Source organism: Phoenix dactylifera, chromosome 4 (genome assembly GCF_009389715.1).
Source record: "Phoenix dactylifera cultivar Barhee BC4 chromosome 4, palm_55x_up_171113_PBpolish2nd_filt_p, whole genome shotgun sequence".
NCBI classification, from domain to species: Eukaryota; Viridiplantae; Streptophyta; class Magnoliopsida; order Arecales; family Arecaceae; genus Phoenix; species Phoenix dactylifera.
Window position 1 is genome coordinate 21963499 of NC_052395.1, and position 21057 is coordinate 21984555.

Below are 21057 nucleotides of genomic sequence, written 5' to 3' on the forward strand. Positions count from 1 at the left end.
TCTAAATTTTTAGTGCTTTAAAAAACTTCCTTAGTTGAGTGCGGTGAATGCTTTCTTAAATTACTTCAATGAATTAAACTATAGCAAAGATAAAAGATAATGCAAGAATAATCACAAGTGAATCCACAACACAAACACCACGATGTATAGTGGTTCGGTGCACCCCAAGGCACCTACGTCCACTCCCCAAGTATCTTCTTGGAAATTTTACTATAATCCCTCAGATTACAGTAGGATTGTTTTTCGGGCTCACAATCCAAAACCTTTACAATTTGGTTTTCCGGGATCACCAATAACCTACGTTGGTTTTGCGGGCTCACCAACAACCTAACGTTGGTTTTACGGGCTTACCAACAACCTACGTTGGTTTTACTGGTGGTTTTACGGGCTTACCAACAACCTACGTTGGTTTTGCGGGCTCACCAACAACCTATATCATTGGTTTACGGGCTCACCAACAAACCTTACAATGAATAATAGAAAAGAAGTTTAAAGCTCCTAAATGAGCAAATAAAACAATTATGAGCTACAAAGAAGAGTTTAGAAAATAGTTATCCCTTTAATAAGGCTCTTCTCTTCTTTGTCAAGATTGCTTCACTCTTCAAGGGTTGGTGGAGCTCTTAATGTCTCTTGGAACCTGCTCAACCACTTTCTTTTGGCTCTTTGAATGAAGCAATTGAATGAAGCTTGCCTTGCTAGGGTTTTCTCTTGAATGCACTTGATGTATTTTCCAAAGCTTGCTTCCTCTGATGAATACCCCCTCTTAAATACTTCTCCAACCTCCAAATAGACCTTCTTGACCGTTGGATTGAAGAAACTAGCCGTTTATAGCCGTTGGGAGTCCAAAAAGCACTTCTGCATAACTAGCCGTTATGCTTCTGCTCGTGCTTGGGTCGACCCAAACTTTCCTGGGGTCGACTCAAACCACTGTTCATCAGACTTGGGGTCGACTCAACTTTCACTGGGGTCGACCCAACTTTCACTGGGGTCGACTCATACAACATTGGGGTCGACCCTCTCAGGAAACACAGAACTATATATTTTACCCGTTTTTCACTTGGGTCGACTCGACTCTTTTTGGGTCGACTCAAGGTTGGGTCGACTCAAGGTGGGGTCGACTCAAGTTCCATTGGAGTCGACCCTCTCAGGGATTCCAGAGACTTGTTTCCTTGAGGCTTGAAGATGGGGTCGACTCAACTTTCACTTGGGTCGACCCAAGTACTATTCATCCGTGCCATTTTTGCAGAAGTGTGCCCGATGGTTCCATGATGTGCCGGGGTCGACTCCACCAATCTTGGGGTCGACTCTAATCATGATTCTCTGCATCTTAGGGTTAGACTTGCACATAAGATCAATAAAATATATTCCAAGTAAATTACGATGCATGGCATAGTAGAGTTTCATACCCTTAACAGTGGAAATTACCGACTTGCCCTTTTAGGTATTTTTAACGTGAAACTTTGCCAAAATAGATTCTTAAGCTTTCTACCATTCTCTATTACAAATTTTATCTCGTTTATCAATTCTTGAGAGTGGTTTTTACCATATAGTCCTAATGTATCATGAGTGTATCAAGGGTATGCCATTTATCAATGATGTATCGAGTTAATTTGCATTTCTAATTTGATATGGCCTCAATGGTTGTGTTAATCATCAAAATAACATTATCATCCTCAATCTCCCCCTTTTTGATGATTACAAAACATTGAGTGTAAGCAAATTGGCATTCATATGATAAGTTAGATTTAACATTCATAAAGTACTTTTGGTTCAAGAGTTTCAAAGTAGTCTTATTTAGAGTTTGTATAAATGAACCAAGAACTCCCCCTATCCTATCCAAATGGATGCCAAATGAGTTTTAGCTTTGCTCCCCCCTTACTCTTGTATTTCATTAAGACAAAATTTTCAAAAGTTTGTGTCAATATGTGCCAGAATTTAGATTTTCTTTTTGTCACATGTATCGAGGCAAGAAAAATCTCTATGATTATATGCCAGAATTTAGATTTTCTTTTTGTCACATGTCTCCCTCTTAAGTATATAATATATACTTTTATATTTTCTCCCCTATACTGTTTTTCTTATAGAATTTGCTTCTAGTTTCTTCCTTATATTTTCTCCTCCTTTTTGTTATCATCAAAAAGAATGAATAATAATGAAATGGATAGCATTGTAATGACAATCACAAAGATCATAACTCAAGAGAAACATTGTCTATGCCAAAAGCACTATGTTTTAGAGAAGAAATACAAACTACCACAAAGAGCAAATATAAGTCAAAACAAATACAAAGTTTGGGAGATACTTTAAGAACATACTTCATGATAATGCTTTAGAGTTAATCAGCTTTAACATAATCAACATATTTCAATCTAAGCTGATTTATATTCAATTCAAAACATAAAGCATTATGAGCATATACTCAGATATTTCTTTTTTTTTTTGATAATATCAAAAAGATTGCAAAATAATGAAACATTAAGCACAAGGCAATATTTCATTCAATGTATGTCAAATTATTGCAAGCATATGAATCAAGTAACTCAAGGCAAATTTTTTCTCTAAAAGTTCTGATGGCATCCTTAATTTTTTCAGTCTTTACCATGGGATAGAACTTAGTCGTGAACTTCCTAGATAGTTGTTCCCATGATGTGATGGAATTTGAAGCAAGGGAATACAGCCATGCAGCGACACGATCCTCTAAAGTCATGGAAAACAATCTTAATTTAATACCCTCTTCATCTAAGTTTTGATTTCTAAACATTTGACGGATTGTCAAAAATTTGTTTAGATGAATGTAGGGTTGTTCACTCTCGAACCCATGAAACTTGGGTAACATGTTTATTGTTGCAGCCCGAATCTCGAATTGGGCTGCATTATTGATTGGTAATACTATGCAAGTAGGGGGACTAGCAGATGCGGGTGCGAACAACTCATTTAAAGTTCTAATGTGTTCACCCATTGTAGAGATTAACGGTTGGCTTACAGTTCGCAAGTTATGATGAAAAGTTCTGTCAATCTCAGGATCAAATGGGGTTAACTTATCCTTTAATGACCTTCTACCATGCATACATTATCAACACTTCATTATATTTGACTCCTACAATGAACGAAATCCTAAAAGAAGAGAAGGGCTAGACACAAATGACCACAACCAACACCACACAACAATTTGATCCTATTAGTCTTAGATTAAGTGAGGTTTAGTAGCTTCTTAAATCTAGTTGCACAGAGATTTATCAGGTTAAAAAGTTTCTGAAATTCTCTCTAGATTAGACAGCTCCTAATCTCCCTTTCAGATTAAGCTTGAGCTTACCAGTTAAGCGATCCAGTAACCAGTGACCAGAAAAATCCCGGGGTGTGTGGTGGTGCCAGAAGGGATATACCGATACCACAATACCCGTAACAGTTCTCACTATTGTAAAACTTTCCTAGACATCACCAATTACTAAATCCTCACTGGAGTGGCTTTCAGCCGCTTTTTTCAAAGAGCCTAATTGAGCTCGAAAACCCTAAGGCCAACGTCTAATTTGATTTTAATTTAATTTGGCTTAGGATAAGTATGCAAGGTGGTGATTTTTGGGCTAAGGACAGGTAATGACTTCCCGGCCTTATCTTTTTAATGGGTTTTGCCCTTAAATTATTTTATGTAAATGCTTAATACTAAATGCAGCAAATAATCAGTAATTTTTTTTAAAGTTTATGCAATGTCATTAGGTTGTACTGATTAAATGAGCAAGCAATTTTTTTAACTAATTTACTATTTTTTTATTTATTTTTTTTAAATTTCTTTTTTTTAAAATTTTTTTTAAAAAAATTTATATAGCAATAACTTGAATGTAAACTAAATACAATCCTTATGTGTCAGTCAATCTCCGAATGCCCGTTGAATAAGCTTTGGAGATTACTCTGTGAGGAGTTCCAATAGAGGTATGATCACCTCGGAGGATTGCACCTTATCAATTACTAGCAAAAATAATATATTTTTTTGATTTAATTAATTTTTTTAACTCTTTTTTTTTGAAATTTAAATTTCAAATTTCGAATCTCAGAATTCAAATTTTGAATTTAAATTTTTGAATTTTTGAATTTTGAAAAAAAAAATCGATTTTTTAATTATTTTTTTAATTTCAAATTTCAGAATTTAATAACTACGAAATTATTAACTAGAAATTATCAAAATAAGAAAAATTAATAAAAATAAAAATAAAAACTTACTACCGGAGTGCGTTCACTCCGGGCATCCAAAATCTGATTTGATCTTCGTAATCGTTCTTGCTTCTCGATTTGCCTCCCCGGCAACGGCGCCAAAATTTTGTTCGTGCGATTCCTGTTTACCTAAAAATATGCTAAACAGATCGTTGTTAGAACCGACAAACAAAGTTTAAATTAATTTTACTCTTACCTTTCCTACTCGAAGAATAGTGGTCGTAAGAGGTCAATCCACAGGGAGGCGATTGGAGTTGCATAAAAATTAGAACATTCACTCGGATTCAAAATCGATTCTTGAACAACAAAGAAAAAACATTACTTCGAGGATGTTTGAATATTTTCTGATTGAAATTAACAGAAAGAAAGGTACTTAGATTCGAAAAGCATTTATTTAATTAATCAAAGAAGAGTTTTGGCATAAATTAAAATGGATGAAACTAAGAAGATCGAAGCCTGGAACATAAATTTTAAGAAAGAAAATTAAATATATTGCATCAATTAAAAGATTGCATAAAGAAATAGAACCTAGAACAAATATTGCATGAAAAAGAAATGATAGATTTATAAAACTAAATTGATTACAAAGGTAGAAATGAAGATTGGTAGCTTGATGCCGCCTTTCTTCTGCAAATAAAATAAAGGAAAGAAATAACAAAAATCAAAAAGAAAACCTCTCCCTTTCTCTCCCACGGTGGAATAACAATATAAACTAATATTTCTCCTTTTTTTCCTTTCTTTTCCAAAAGAAACAGAGCTCTCCCCTGTTTCTTTTGAACCAGCCGACTACCCTCCCGAGCCGACTCCTTCTTCTCCACCTGGCTCTGTTTCTTGGCCTCCAACCCCAACCCGAGCTCTCCCCTCTAAGCTCCTCCTCCCCTCTTTTTATAGGCCCTTGGAGATGTGGTAGAGGCGGGATCAGCGGGATCGGCTGGGCGGATCGCGGAAGGGAGGCGCGGTCTTGCTTCTTTGGGCCACGGATGCGGAATCGCCGGAAGGGAGGCGAGGACGCGGGCTTCCTTCTTCGGGTGCTGCTGGGAGCTAAAGCGGAAGGTGGCGACGCGGATCCGGTGCTACATCACGGGCGGAAGAAATGGGATCGCCGGTGATTGCGGAAGAGGGGGCTGGGATTTTGAATCCGGCTCGGACGCGATGCTGGGAGCTGAAGCGGAAGGTGGGGATGCGGATCCGGGCGCTGGGAGGAGCCGATCACGGAAGAGCTGGCACGGACGCTTGGATGCGGAGGAATCCGGACGGGATGATGGCGGGATCCGAGGTTTGGACGCGATCTGTGAGGTGGCTCCTTGATGGTTGCTGATTTGGGAGGCTCGGGATCGACGGGATGCTTGAAGATGGCTTGAGATGCGGACGGGTTGATGCGGAAGGGAGGCGCTGGGATCTACCTTGCTGGGAGGGAGATGAATGCGGAGAAGGGGCTGATCGTGGGTGCAAGGAAGGAAGGCACGGATGGCTGGGATCTGCCTTGCTTTGAGGGGGGATTTGATGCAGCTTGCTTATTTGGGAGGCTTGGAAGAAGGGCTGAAGCCGGAGGGAGCTGATCTGGATCATTGGATGCGGATACGGAGATACTCGCGATGTTGTGTTGTATTGCGGGATGAAGTCAGGCAGGCCTTGGAAGATGCTGGCTTGACTTGAGCTCGGGCTGCCGGGCATTGGGCTCAAATCTAATGTTAATTGGTTTCTTGGATTACTGCACTCAAACACAAATACCACGTTAATTAGTTAATTTTATTATTAATGATTAGCTAAAATACTAATTAAAATGGTCTGATGATTGCACTTTTGTGCTCTCATCAGTAAAGTGAGAATTGGTGCAGATACCAACCTTTATTTTAGCTCTCGGAAGCTTTGTTCACAATCTTCGCTCCATTCAAACTTTGCTCGTTTCTGGGTTAAGCGAGTCAAAGGAGTAGCTATCCGAGAAAATCATTCCACAAACCTCCTATAGTACCCAGCCAAACTCAAGAAGCTTCGGATTCCAGTCACATTTGTAGAACAAGGCCAATTCACCATTGCTTCTATTATTTTTGGGTCTACTAAAATTTCATTCTTAGAAATCACATGCCTGATAAATAAAACGCTATCCATCTAAAATTCACATTTACTCAGCTTGGCATAGAGCTTCTCCTCTCGTAGAGTTTGCAGCATCACTCTCAACTCAAGTAATTTTCATGTTCTTCCTTGCTTTTAGAATAGACTAGTATGTCGCCTATGAAAATAATGACAAACTAATTCAAAAACTGCTTGAAAACCCTATTCATCAATTCTATAAAGGCAGCTGGTGCATTGGTTAGTCCGAAAAGTATAACAAAGAATTTATAACGGCCATACCTGGTTCGAAATGTAGTCTTAGCAGTATAATTTGGAGGAGGAGCGGCCGGAAGAGGTGGTGGTGGAGGAGACAAGAGGATGCCATTGTTTGATATTCCATTCAATCCAAATGTTTTTATTCCACGTTTGAATTATAAAGGTTTTCTTTTTTCTAAGTTGGACAATTCATACAATTCTAATGCGGATACATTCAAAAAAATCTAAATACAACAAGTCACGAAATATCCGAGACAGTACTTTCTCAAGTGATATGCTACAAAAAAATCACCCAGCCTACAGCTCTATTAATCTTTCTATATGCTTTGTCCTGAGAGTAATGTCGCGACTTGTCAAGGATATTTGACATCGCTGCCATACATGGGCCTGTGGGGTTGGACTAACGCTTTAGAAGAATATGATATGATCTGAATATTCTTTCATACTTTTCTCACATGCTAAACCGGTTGTCTATATTTCGAGGTGGAAGAAAATCAAGCTTAGTTTAGTATCCACTTGCATTGCACCTGTCCACATGGAAGCTGACCCAAAGCGCGTCATTTTTTTTATTTTCTTTTATTTCTCTATTGCTTGACTATAACATTACTGAAAAATCATACAAAAATTAAAACCAAGCAGAACCAAGCTTCCTTTAATTCCAATTATCCATATCTATTGTGTGGACTCATTTTATTTTCCAACGAGCCGAAGCCTGTCTCAATTAAGCTGATTCGAAGCTGCTCATAAGCCGCTTGAATCATTTGCAGCCTTGATGACTCGAGCATTTTCAAGTACTAACGGGTAAATATATGTCAATTCCAGACAATAAATTTAACATTCATTAACAATGGTGACAATTCCAATAAGTCTAATGGAATAGTGTATGGAAAGGGCGAGAGATTTTTTAAGATGAGGGTATGAGGTCGTTTTTGCGGAACTTGAACCCAGGTCAGCTGAGACCGGTCAAAGTATTGACGGTTCAGACTATCGGCCCCCATCACAGAGACACAGACGTGATGGGACCCGAGACTGCTGGGCGTGCAGACCTCATGGTAAACTGGATTTGGACGATACTAATGTGGTCGGTTCAGGGCCTATTACTTGACGGGCTCGCCAAGCCAAAGACCAGAGCGAATCGACCAGTCTGTTTCAACAATACTTGGCCCCAAGTGTAAAATAACTGCAGTAATAATGGTTTTTGGAGGCCTTTCTTAGTATATTTATAACAACAAATAATGTAAATAATTACAACCATTCCTTGGCCGCTTCAAACTCGATACCAGCTATAAAAATATTTTTTTAATGTCCCTAGTAGTGTCTTCAATGAGTAACATTGTTTTACCAAAAAAATGAATGGCATTGTTATATTTATATAGTAACCAAGTATTACCCATTTAAAGGATTACATTTACTGTTCCAAGAAAAAATGCAGCCTGCCGTTGAGCTAGGTAAATAAGAACAATTGTTTCCTTTGTAACTATTACTTTGGATATTAGAATGGTTTGATTCTTCTTTTCAAATCTTTGCGGTTTTCAATGAGACCTGAGGGCTTTTATATGGAGGTTTGGTATTGGGTAAGTTCAGAAGGTGAAAAAATGAGCAGGGAGAGGAAGCAATAGATACGGTGTGCAGTATGGGGACTGTGGTTTGGTGAACAGCAAGGTCGTATAGGAGAATGTATCATGGGTGATATCGAAGCGTGGACCGGGTGTTAAAGTCCCAGTCCCAGTCAACACGATTAAAAGTTGTAATCCCGTCTACCAAAGGGCGGGCTATCAATTTCTGCAAAATACTGACACATAGAACTACATTGAGGAGACAACATACGGAAAGGGAGTTCGATCATGACATTTCCACAAAAGCATAATCATGAACCGTCAGATCATGACCTTAATTTCAATCTGGGACAAGAACTGCTATAAATGAGCCGTTAGTCTATGCACATGCTGCACCCCTGCATTCATATTTCACACCTAGCTATCATTGAACAGGAAGTTTTGCAGCCTCATAGAGCACAAGCAAAAGATCTATCGTGGGGACGAACCAGCCATATATCTTGTGCGAACATGGGCAAGCCACAATTTGCATCATTTGGCATGTGTGCATTACTAGGATCTTCTTGAGGGCAATTAGAATCCACAAGTTAGGAATAATTTATTGTTCAGTAAGAGAATTTCTCTCTTCCTCCCTATTTTCTCTCTCTTTCTCTCTCCTCTCTCCACTTTTTCTCATTACTTTCTCTCTTTAGAAAATCTAAGGAACCCAGAATCAGGTCCGGTCGACCTGACCAACGAACCCGAGTTGACTCTTAAAAAAAGGCCCTAAACTACCCTGGTGTCCGGGTCGCCTATTGGACCGATCATACGGTCTTGTCAAGGGTCCATAGAACCCACTAATGATGAACTATGTTAAATGACCTTAGCTGTGATTGAGTCCATGCCCTATAATGTATTGATCAAATTGCTCGGGCCTAACCCACCCGAATCGTCGAACGCTCGTTCCTATTTCTTATTATTTTAATTCAATTAAAATTGTTAAACAGAAATTAATTTTCTCTTTAATATTTTTATAGGGTTAACTGAATTTTCTAGTAAAGTTTGACAGTCTAAGATGAAAGAGATAAATAAATCTTATACTCCTTACTAGTTTTTGAACTTGTAAGCAAATCTTGCACTTCTTATTATCTTTCAGATGATCCTGTTTTCCATGCATCACTAGAGCATGTTTTGTACTATGATCATTCTGGGAGCACTCACGACTGATGTAGTGAGTACCGGTACACCAAAAAAAAATATTATATTTTTTTTAAAATTATGGATCAACATGTGTTATAAAAATTGTGCTTTTTTTATGAAAAATAGATTCAACAATGATTTGATGAACATAGCTTTGTTATGAAATATGAATATGATCATGTCATTCAGTATTTTTCATGTATATATATGTGTGTATGTTTGAAAGAAAAAAATTATAAGTTTTCTAAAGACTCTCAGATTGCTATGACCACCCCTAGAAATGGGGGTCAATCGACACCCTAGGCTAGCATCCAATGAAAATGGCCCTCTGCTAACGGGTTAAAGTTGGTAACGAATACAAACTATGATATCTTGTGGATTACGAAGATGGCCCTATCACGGATTATAGTGACCATAGCAGGAATATTTGTGAGCAATATTTTGATCCATGATAGGATTAAATGACATGAAGAACGATTTACAAATTTATTTGCAATAATGAACTTGGTACTATGTTTATGAAAGATGGATGTTTTGTCCATGCATGATTTGCTTTATGATTTGTTTTAATATATTGTACTATAAAATGCTTATTTTGGAATATCTAATATTTTTCTTAAATAATGCATTAATATAAAAAAACTTATGCTTGACCCGGTAAGGTAAAATAAAATTTGCTTACTGAGTTGTGTCACTCATATACCTCCATTTTTTATTTTTCTCTATCCAGACGAATAGGATTGATAGAGAAGAAGGATGGTCTAGGCTTGGAGATCGCGCTAGCAAGCTTGGCGATCTATATAACAGGGCAGAATTTTAGTTCTTCAATTGATTATGAATTTGTAGTAAGTGATTTTTTTTGAATAGTAGGGATTATGGATTTGGTATTTATGTTTGGATTTAGATGCTCTGAACTAGTATTGGTTGCATTTATTGGATAATAAAATTAAATTTCTATTTATTCTTTTGTATTTGAGATAGATTTGAAAGCTAATGTAATGTTGGCTTCGTATCATCGCAGGTTGTACCCCTTGGTAGCACGGCCATATTATGTTTTGGATCCGAGGCATGATAAAGGCAGCTCCCCAACGTTTGTAAATCGCATGGGTTCTCCTTTGAATTGCAGAAATCCCTTTTATGCCATATCAATTTGGGAACTAGGTTGGAAGCAGCCCTCTCTGCACGGCTATGCTTTTCTTTTCTTGTTATTATTATTGAAGGGGTGGGGTGGTTGATTTAAGAACAAGCATATTGTAGAATTAAACTAGTAATAAGAATCAGTACCTGGCAACTTGGATAAACAAAGTCTATTTCTAATTCCTATCACTGTCATTAAAAGGTCTACTTCAGCTTGTTGTTAAAGATCTAGACCGTCTAGACATTTGGGGATAAAAATTCCTTGCTATCGGAAAACGATGTAAAGGTTCTGCAGCTTCTTATTGTTCCGTGGGAAAGCAGCTGGCTTATCATAAGACAAATGGTACAGCTAGATGAGTCTTTCTAGGTGCCAGGAAGCAAAAGAGAAATGGCATTGGTGGAATGGTTTCTAGTGCTTGGAATCTCGGCAGCTGCAGTCCTGGTTCATGGCCAGCCAGGTATGAATGCTAGTGTGTATCTAGAGCTTACTGTTCCCCTGCTTCCTTAGATTCAGAAAGCACAGTTTTTTTTTTTTTTTCGATGTAAAGAAAGCACAGTGTATACTGGTTTAAGGATATCCCTTGTTTTTGCTCTACCTGTCTGAAATTAGAATTTAGTCATCTAATTCTTCAGAATAGATTCCCTTTTCAGTATATGGGCCCTTCCTGCAGCTCCACGCAAGTTTTCTAGCATTTTTCATTGAGTTGGCATGGAGTGCTATTTGCTCACCGAAATTCATAAGTTCGACACTTTGTGGTTTTTCTAGAGGCACAAAAGTTGCATCATGGAATCAATATAAAATGTTGCATCGTGGAAATTTCCCAGAGCAGGTTAGTCTTTAAGTATGCACAAAGAGATCTCTGGTATGGCATGAAGCCAACCCATCAATTTCTTTGGTTAGATGCTTCATATAGTTGATAGAACGATTTCCCAAGGGCAACAGATAAAGTGCATCCGATCATGCTGGAAATTTCCATGCATGTGCGCAAATATAGTTGCTTGTCTTTCCTTTTCATTCATTCTTTCCTTCTTTCATTAATTCATTCTTAAATTCCTAGAGTAAGCCTGTTGAATGATTTTGAAAGCATTATTATTTGCATACAGTTACCTTGCGTGATCCAGGAGCATCCTCAAACTGGATGTAGACCGTTTTGGTTACTACGGGTAGGGTTGAACAATGTTCAGTAGCAAAATCCGCCATATCAAGAAATCAAGTCGCAAGCCAAACTTTTAGAGGCCATAAATTCATCATACGATACTTGATTAAGATCTTTTTTATTTTAAATCAAATATCTTTTAAGATCTACGACATAATGCCCATCCTTTTAAGAGAAGGTGCCCTTAACTATCAAATCTAAATTCCGTCATATGAACCCTAAAATAGGTTGGTCAAACCAAAAGTTTTTTTAAAAAAAATATTTTAACCGAGCATATTTTCCAATTCGAGAAAAATTGGAGGCAAAGTTGATGTAGAAATCGAGATCTATCTTCTCAAAAATTTTAGCTTTTTTAAGTTTATTTCTACTAGTCATATATATTTTAGGAAAGAGAATCCTATTAGAACTATAAAGAAAAATCTGATCCAATTTCTACAAGAGCGGATTTCACTATTATAAATAAAGAGTATGTATCTCGATTTTAGATCATCAATGAAAGAAAAAGGGACTTAAATCCTACTTTTACAATTCTTCTATCATCTTCTAAATTTTTTTGAGAAATTTTAGTTGAGCGGATTAAGAGAATTTTTTCTTCTCCCCGATCGGATGATTGCAGAAAAATCATTATAGGATGTTATGAAAATAACATACTCTAAAATACAATCATATATTAATTTAATTGAGATGTTAATTTATTACGGGATGCTTGTTCCTTAGCTACTGTTGAATGAAGTCCTGATTTTCAAGTCTTGGTGAAGAAATTCCTTGTCATCAATTAAGAAATACTCTCATTAAATAACGTAAGAAATATATGGAGGGAACGGGTGTGGTACATCCGTAATCATACTCAAAGATCTGGCAAAGATTTCATACTCATAGCTTGTAAGCCGTTGCAGGAGCACGACTTAAGGTATTCTTTCTCGACTCCACTGTCTCGGTAATCGATTTGTGCATCTCTGGCCACTTTGGTCTTGTTTGCTTCATGAAAAAAATTTCGCTATATATTTTTTTAAAAAAATAATTTTTAAGAATATAATATCTAAAAAAATAGTTTTAGTATATTTGGTTGATTATAGAAAGTGACACATTTCATAGTAACTTATATTTGGTTGAACATCTATTTTATAGAAAAATTGTATAAAATATCTATTATATTCTTAATAAAAGGAGAGACCCAACCCATGGATTTTGATAGCTCAAGGATACCTTAAAAAAAAAAAATCCAATTCCTAATCGGCGAGAAAATAGCTTTTTCATGTCCTCTATGGATTTTTCTTTTCTATGAAACATTAGAATTTTGTTCCCATAAAAATACTACTTTTCTATCTTTTTCCTTTAAAAACTTCAACCGAACAAGAGATATTTCTTTATTTTTTCGTTAACCATACCACCAAGACCCACACCGATGGCTGCTTTGCCCGGGCTCGCGCCCCGGGTTTTGTGGCTGCCGCCGCGCCCTTCTACTCATCGGAGCCTAGCGCTCACCCCGATGGCCGGGTGTGGGTCACGCGCTTAAGCGCCATCCATTTTCATAGCTAGTTTATTCGGCAAGTGATTTGTTACACACTCCTCAGCGGATTTCGACTTCCATGACCACCGTTTTATTGTCTTAAATTCTTAATCGACCAACACCCTCTGTGGGATCTGGGTTGGTGTACAATTGGGCGCCATAACCCGACTTCCGGTTTATCCCGCAACGCCAATTCTGCTTACCAAAAATGGCCCACTTGGAGCTCTCGATTTCGTGGCACAACTCAACGGATTAGCCGCCTGCGAGTGTCTTCTGACTTTACCTCGCTCAAGCATAATTCACCATGTGAAATCTAAAGTACATATGTTGAGGAACTAGACCCATTCGATTGTTCTTTGAGGACTTTCCTTGCAACATTGGAGCCTTGGAGTCCTAGAGACTATGATTGTGCCTAGAGATCAGGTTCATTGAGCAAGGTGCCTCGAGATCAGTCAAGTGATTAAACTCTGTTTTAGTAAATGTAGCATCTTTTGATAGATTACAAGGCCTGGAATACCCATATTTCGTTCTCATTTCATTTTCTAAATCAAATGGTAGAAACGCAGTCACCGTTTCCTCAATATAAATTTATCTTTTTATTTCTTTCCTTTAATCTCTTCACTGTATCCATTGCAGGAGATGCAATGACGCCGACCAAATCCATTGCAGATGGACAAACCTTAATCTCGTCAGGTGGGACCTTCGAACTGGGCTTCTTCAGCCCTGGTGACTCGAAGAATCGGTACTTGGGGATATATTACCCTCCAGATAAAATTGTTGTGTGGGTTGCCAATAGAATCTCTCCCCTCGGTGGCTCCACAGGGGTTCTCAATCTCACAGGTGATGGAACTCTGGTACTTGTAAATAGCACCGGATATATTTTTTGGTCCACCGGCACATCAAATGCAATCAATCCCGTGGTACAGCTCCTGGACTCGGGAAATCTCGTCCTGCTTGAAGGAACTTCGAAGACTTTATTGTGGCAGAGCTTTGATCATCCAACTGACACACTTCTGCCAGGTATGAAGCTTGTACGAGACTTCAGAACCAATCTTGACACGTATCTCACATCATGGAAGAGCTCCTCCGACCCTTCACCAGGGGACTACTCCTACAAGATAAATAGAAATGCAGCAACAGAGCTTTTCTTATGGAGAGGATCGGACCTAATATTTCGCACTGGACCCTGGAACGGACGAGGATTTGATGGCATTCAAGCGACAAAGATAGCTAATCTGTTTAGGTTTCATCTAACTTCCAATGAGTATGAGGCCACCTACAGCTTCGAAGTACTGGACAATTCTGTTCTTTCTCGTCTCGTGTTGAACGAGACTGGAATGGTTCAGCGTTTCGTGCGGTCTAAACCAAACATTGGATGGCACCCCTACTGGTGGCATCCAAAAGATCAGTGCGACGAGTATGCTAACTGTGGAGCTAATGGCGTATGCAGCACAAACTACTTACCTGCCTGCGATTGTTTGAAGGGATTCATTCCCAAGTCTCCTCAAAAATGGACAATGAGAGACAATACTGATGGTTGTGTGCGGAGAACAGCTCTAAATTGTTCATCAGGTGATGGTTTCTTCGGGCTGCAGCAAGTGAAGTTGCCCGGTACATCGAATGCCACCGTGCACGGCAACGTAAGTCTGGAAGGGTGCAAAGACTGGTGCCTGAAGAACTGCTCTTGCAGTGCCTATGCCATCAGTGAATGGAGTGGATGTAACACGTGGACCGGAGATCTGGTAGATATTAGAGTGTTCACTGAAGGGGGGAAGGATCTATACCTTCGGCTTGCATCTTCTGAATTAGGTAACGATTATTTCCTGAGAGGGGAATTTAAACCAGTAAATATATAGACTACAATTGCAACTCCTGTAGGACCTGGATATGGCTGTTGGGTTGCATCGGATGACTAAAGAGATTATCGCAGACCTCTTAACATCAGTTTTTATGGTTCTAAGCGAACCTGACTTGGTGATATAGTTCTGTTAAGTTTGTAATTGTCCGCACGCTGAATCTAGGAATATTTTCTCATGCAGAAATATAATTATATACCAGTTCTAACATACATGTCACAAAACACATTTATATGATAGGTTAGCGTAGAACAAAACATATAACTGATATTCCATATCATAAAAAATGTACCCAAGTCAAAGTCCTAATTCCAAAATATTGTTGTGCAGATCATATAAGCGGTAATTATGGTAAAAAGAAGCCTGTGATAGCCATAATCATTTCTTCATTGGTAGCGTTTCTTCTGTTTGTGTGCTTGCTTCAACTCCTGTGGAGGAAGAACAGAAAAAGAAAGCAAGGTACTTACCCCTTTACCTACACAAACAGACATGATCTATCACTTATACCAGCTATTATATAAAATGATGAATTGTACTTCTAGTATTAGCATTGATTTCTTTAACATTTCTCAGAACAGATTTCATCAACATTTGGCACTAAGAATCCATCAAATAATTTTATGCCTACTAGCGACATACAATAGTATTCAATGCTCAAGCTAACAAGTACTATGATTTCATTCAGGTTGTGCAATACATAGAATAATTAAGTTGACATCTCTCATGAGTCCATTAGAAGTGCAATGTATTGGTCCTGTGCACCAAATAGCATTCTTTAGATAACTTAAGGCACAAACGACCACTTCATCTATGTCAAAGAATTTTGGTCAAATTACAAGCATTTCACTCCTATCTTTATTCTCCAGTTTATTTCAGTAGAGCTAGTTTGTGGATGCCTTGATACATCACAATCCTTCTTGGAATTGATGTCTAAGAAAAGCTAGACAAGGAATGAAAATTCTCTTCAGAACCAAAACATATGAGCAAATGTCAAGCTCATTGTAATTAGAGGTGGCAATCGGGCCGGATCAGCCCAATTACGGGTCTGGTCGGATACAAAATAGATCAAAAATCTGTCTATTCAAATCCAACTTATTTATTAAACAGGTCAAAAATCCAGACCCATGCTTGACCGTTTTATTAAACAAGTAATCCAAGCCAACCTACAACAGAATGAATCAAGTTAGATAGGTTAAGGATTGCCACCACTAATATTTGCAATGGAAGTGTTTTTTAATGTTCTACAAAAAGGTTCAGTTGAGCATTTCCCTTCTAGAAAAAGTTGTGGCCGAGAAATAACAATTAGTGAACATATTGATCAGTAAATGATCCCTAGGGATGAAAAATGATGCAATAAAGACCAATATGGTGGAAAGATGCTAATTCTCTTGTTCTCTTCCTTCATCCATTTAACACCTTAATGTTGAGTCTGACTTGGCTCAATTTTAGTTAAATAAGGACTAATTTCTCCCATGATTCTCCATCTACATTTACATTATGTAGATATTTTTTTTGGTTTAGCTTTTGTGTTTATTGTGTCTCATGGGGAGAAAGCTGTAGCTGCGAATGGTCGTTGGGTATCCTCTAACAAGTTTTTGGTATCCAAAAACTTGCCTAAGACAAGTTGTGTGCATATCGCTTTCTAGAGCTGCTAAAGCTCTATGGCCATTATGGATGGCAGATGCAAGATCTTTAGGCATCACCTATATTCAGATAACGGTTTAGAAGTGACTCTAAGAAGAATTTTATGTAAATAAAAATCAATACAATATATATTCTCAAAAACCAAAAAGAAACTCAGAGAAAATTTTCAAAATCGTTTTAACCAAATATGGAAAGCAATATTATGCAAGGATACATATGGTATGATGTACTAGAAAGACACATAAAAGAAATCCTGACCTAGGACCGAACCATGTGAATCCAATGCCCCAAAAACTGCATCACCGCAGCACAACCCAATGCCTCCCCAATGAATATGGTTCTGATGGAGAAAATAGGGCCCCTCATTTCACACTATGCCCAAGATAGAGAATAATACAGTGGTTATTCAACACTAACAGCTGGTAACTGAGCTAGTTGGCATCCATCTCTCCAAGTGAGAGGTCTCGTATTCAAACCTGAGTAGTAGCAAATAACTATCATATTCTCACAAAAGATAAGGGAAAGATAAGAAAAATCCAAAGTAGAACAATCAAGAGAGAAGCCTGTACTGCTATTAACAATAGAGAAAACAGGCTTGAGAATGTGGAGGCTCTAAACAAGAATGGAAATAAGGAGAGAGCTAGAAGCTCACAAAGCCGTCGATGAAATGACTAACAACTCCTTAACAAAAACAATACCAACGGCTAATTAAATCAAGTTCATAGTTGTCTCATGATCCAGTATTCACCCCATATACAAAACATGCATATGTTAGTAGTTGGTAGTATAATATTATAAGCTCTAGAGAAATAACAGAAAATATATTATAGTCAGTCTAGTTGTAAGAAATAACTAACATGTCCCAATTGACAAGCATTTCCAATTGTATTAAATGCTTTTGTCTTGAATATATGTATTCACATATCGAATTCTGATATATTTCTTCACAAGTTGCCCTTAGTAGTTGCAACTCTATCCATCTACATTTGTTGCCCTTGGTAGTTGGTAACTCTACCCATCTATATTTCCTTGGCATATTATTTGAAAACAAACTTGCATGGCTTGTTGCATTTGTTTTTATTATGTTCTGCAGGCTTGTTCTACATTGACAATGACTACATTATTACCTCAATATTGTTTATCATCAATATGCTAATTAGGTACATGTACATGTGTGTGTAATGAGGAAAGACAAGGATAGGGCCCCCATAATCTATTAGTATAAATGACATTTGCAGGCTAATGAAGGAAGAAATTACAATATATTCGATAATCTCTACTGAACCATGGCATGACTTTCAGCTTTCTTTCCAGTGCAGAGTGACCCCCAAGCTTTAAACGATCTAAGCACGGTTTCTAGAACAGACCTTGCTGAGCTCTGATTGTTACCTAGTATATTCTTTAGCTCTTGATACCTAGCACTCTGCCAACCTTGAATTCCATATTTGTACCCATGTGAATACATACTTGTGAATCAATTAAAATAATTGCTGTCTTGAATGAAATTTTACAAGTATTATTTTTTTTCCTTTTGTTTGATTTTTTTGTGATGGAGATGCAAGTACAGTTGAATTCATGAATCTCACATAATTGATTTTGTTATACTAAACTTTCATGCTAGGTAAAACAATTAGTACCCACTACAAGGAAAGCAGAGGAAATGAGCCAGAGTTACCTTTATTTGATATACATACAATAAGAACTGCCACCAATAACTTTTCTGATGATAATAAACTTGGAGAGGGTGGATTTGGCCCCGTTTACAAGGTAATTTTTTTGACTATAGGCTTGTGAGCTATACTTCCCCGTCTTTGATCGGCCAGCTGCAATCCTACTATTTGATCCTACAGTTATGCAAGATACAAACTCTTTGAAAAAAGAGCATTGTGGAACTTACCTAAATATAGCAATTAGCAGGGTCAATTGGAAGATGGAGAAAATATTGCTGTCAAGAGGTTGTCCAAAGATTCTGTGCAGGGCATACATGAATTCACAAATGAGGTGTTGCTGATAGCCAAACTTCAGCACAGAAATCTTGTTCGCCTTCTCGGCTGCTGCATTGAAGGAGAGGAACGATTACTGGTGTATGAGTACTTGCAAAATACAAGTTTGGACTGTTTCATATTCGGTTTGGTCTTTATCCTTGCACCATTTGACTACTTTATGCTCTACATACAATGCAATGTCTGATGGACATCTCGCAAGCTTAGTGACTATATTTGATTTAGTTGATCATCATGCATGCTCAGACTTCTGCTTAGGTCTTCTAAGTAGATAAACTATGCAGGATTTTAGAAAACTAAGACTGGATTATGAGGCAATGCATTAACAATTAAGATGGACATATTTTTCTTCCATATCAGGTTAAATTATTTCAAACATAATAATTGCTAATTAAGCTTAGACCACCATGAAGAATATCTATCTAACTTTTCATACACTATATAGATTTTTATCATTCAAAAAAAAAATGGTATACGGCATGAATTTGTAGGGACTGAAATTATGACAGAATGCATTTTAGTTAATCAAGTTGGTTGTTTTAAAAGATCAACAAAGGTGGTGGTGATGGTGGCAGTAGATAATCTGACTCCTCTAACTTGGAACTTCCTTTACCCTTAATCTCACCACTATGTATTAGATCTCCTATTGAAATGAAATGGGTAGAATCTCAACCCCACATCATCTCTAATAAACTAAGGTGCAAAACAATTTTATTTCATCTTGTATAAGGATTAGCATATAAGGCATTCTTCCTGGTGCTAAATATAAGTTCAGCTTATGATTACAAAGTTAATCATGGATTTAAAGAGTATAATATTTCTAAATGATAAATTATGTTTATTTGGAATATGTAGTGGACTTATCTCAAGGGGGAAAAGGTAAAGAACAAGTAGCTAAGTTGAATTTCAGACTACATTTGTCAAACTAATAAGGAGTGTAACTTTGGACCAGATAGGACAAGAAGTGCACTTTTGAACTGGCAAAAGCGCCTCGACATCATCTTAGGAATTGCTCGAGGACTTCTTTACCTTCACCAAGACTCTAGGTTGAAAATTATTCACAGAGATTTGAAGACCAGTAATATTCTTCTTGATCAGGAGCTGAACCCAAAAATCTCAGACTTCGGCACTGCAAGAATTTTTAAGGGTGACCAAATTGAAGAGAATACAATCAGAGTTGTTGGGACATAGTAAGTACATAAGTGTATCAATTCATAAAGTATAAACCTGAGTGCAATATCCTAGTTGCATAAACTAATTATGCTAATGACATGCAGTGGATATATGTCACCGGAGTATGCAATGGAGGGTATCTTTTCTGTGAAATCAGATGTCTTCAGCTTTGGTGTTCTAGTGTTAGAAATCTTAAGTGGTAAGAAGAACAGAATGATCAATCAAGCACAAGCTCGTTTAAACCTTTTAGGACATGTGAGTACTCGAATGCAATAATGTCATCATTCTAAATGTAACTTCTAGTTGTTCATTCTAAACATACATGGGTTATCACAGGCATGGAGACTATGGACAGAAGGTAGATGCTTGGAAATACTTGATGAAGCAGTGGGATGTGCATATCCAGAGTCTAAAGTATTACGGTGTATCCAAGTGGCTCTCTTGTGTGTGCAAGAAGGGAGTGAAGATAGACCGACAATGGCCGAAGTAGTGCTCATGTTAGGCACTGAAAGTGCACTGCTACCTCAGCCTCAAAGGCCAGGCTTCTGCATAGCAACTCCTTTGATGGAAAGAGATTGGTCTTCCGGCAATAAAATTACAGTTACAATTGAAGGTCGATAGAAATCTCTGACATGAGTTTTTTTTTTTGTGTGTGTGTGTGTTGTGGGGGGGGGGGGGGGGGGGGGGGGGGGCAGGCAATTCTCCAACTCAGGGGACTCTGTTGTAATAGCTCAGGTGAAAATGTATTCTGTTCTAATATCTTATAGTTAGAAAATCCGAAGATAATGTATTTTGATGCCAGTGAACTAGTTTTAATATCACTACTGCATTTGCGATAATGTTCTGGATAATATTTCTTGAAGTTTTATTCCTATTCACTCACTGTCACCTAAAATCACATAATCGGTTTTGGTTCTTGTTCTTCTTCACTTATTATTCTTGTTTGTGTAGGAACAGTGTTTGCATATATTATTTTCTTTAAATCCATTGGTAGTGCGAACTATGTTTGTATCTGGAAGCACTGTTTTTTCTTTCTTACACCTGAATCTCTTAATCTTATCTCCATGAAACTGAGGAAAATTTGCTACTTTGAACGTTTTTCATTAGATAATGCTAAAATAAACAATATATAAACAAATGAAATTTTCATACATCTTATATGTCTTCTTACAATATTCTATTCCTTACTTCCTTCCCATCATCTCTTTCCACCACCACACCCCAGATTCTCCTGATCCTCTCCTCTCATCATCAGTTCCATCAGAGTGCTCCCCATGCATCTAAGCCACCATCATCGATAAGGTCCCT

At 37.7% G+C, this 21057-nt stretch overlaps 1 protein-coding gene across 1 annotated transcript; it reads left to right on the forward strand.

Moving 5' to 3' along the window:
- Window positions 1-10794: 10794 nt before the first annotated feature.
- On the forward strand, window positions 10795-20398 carry LOC103698403 (receptor-like serine/threonine-protein kinase SD1-8). The gene is made up of 8 exons (XM_039126241.1): window positions 10795-10864; window positions 13632-14917; window positions 17667-17670; window positions 18195-18340; window positions 18491-18701; window positions 19529-19766; window positions 19854-20004; window positions 20086-20398. Exons 1-8 carry the CDS (start codon window positions 10795-10797, stop codon window positions 20368-20370), a joined length of 2391 nt encoding a protein of 796 aa, XP_038982169.1. The 3' UTR covers window positions 20371-20398.
- The last annotated feature ends 659 nt before the right edge of the window (window positions 20399-21057 follow it).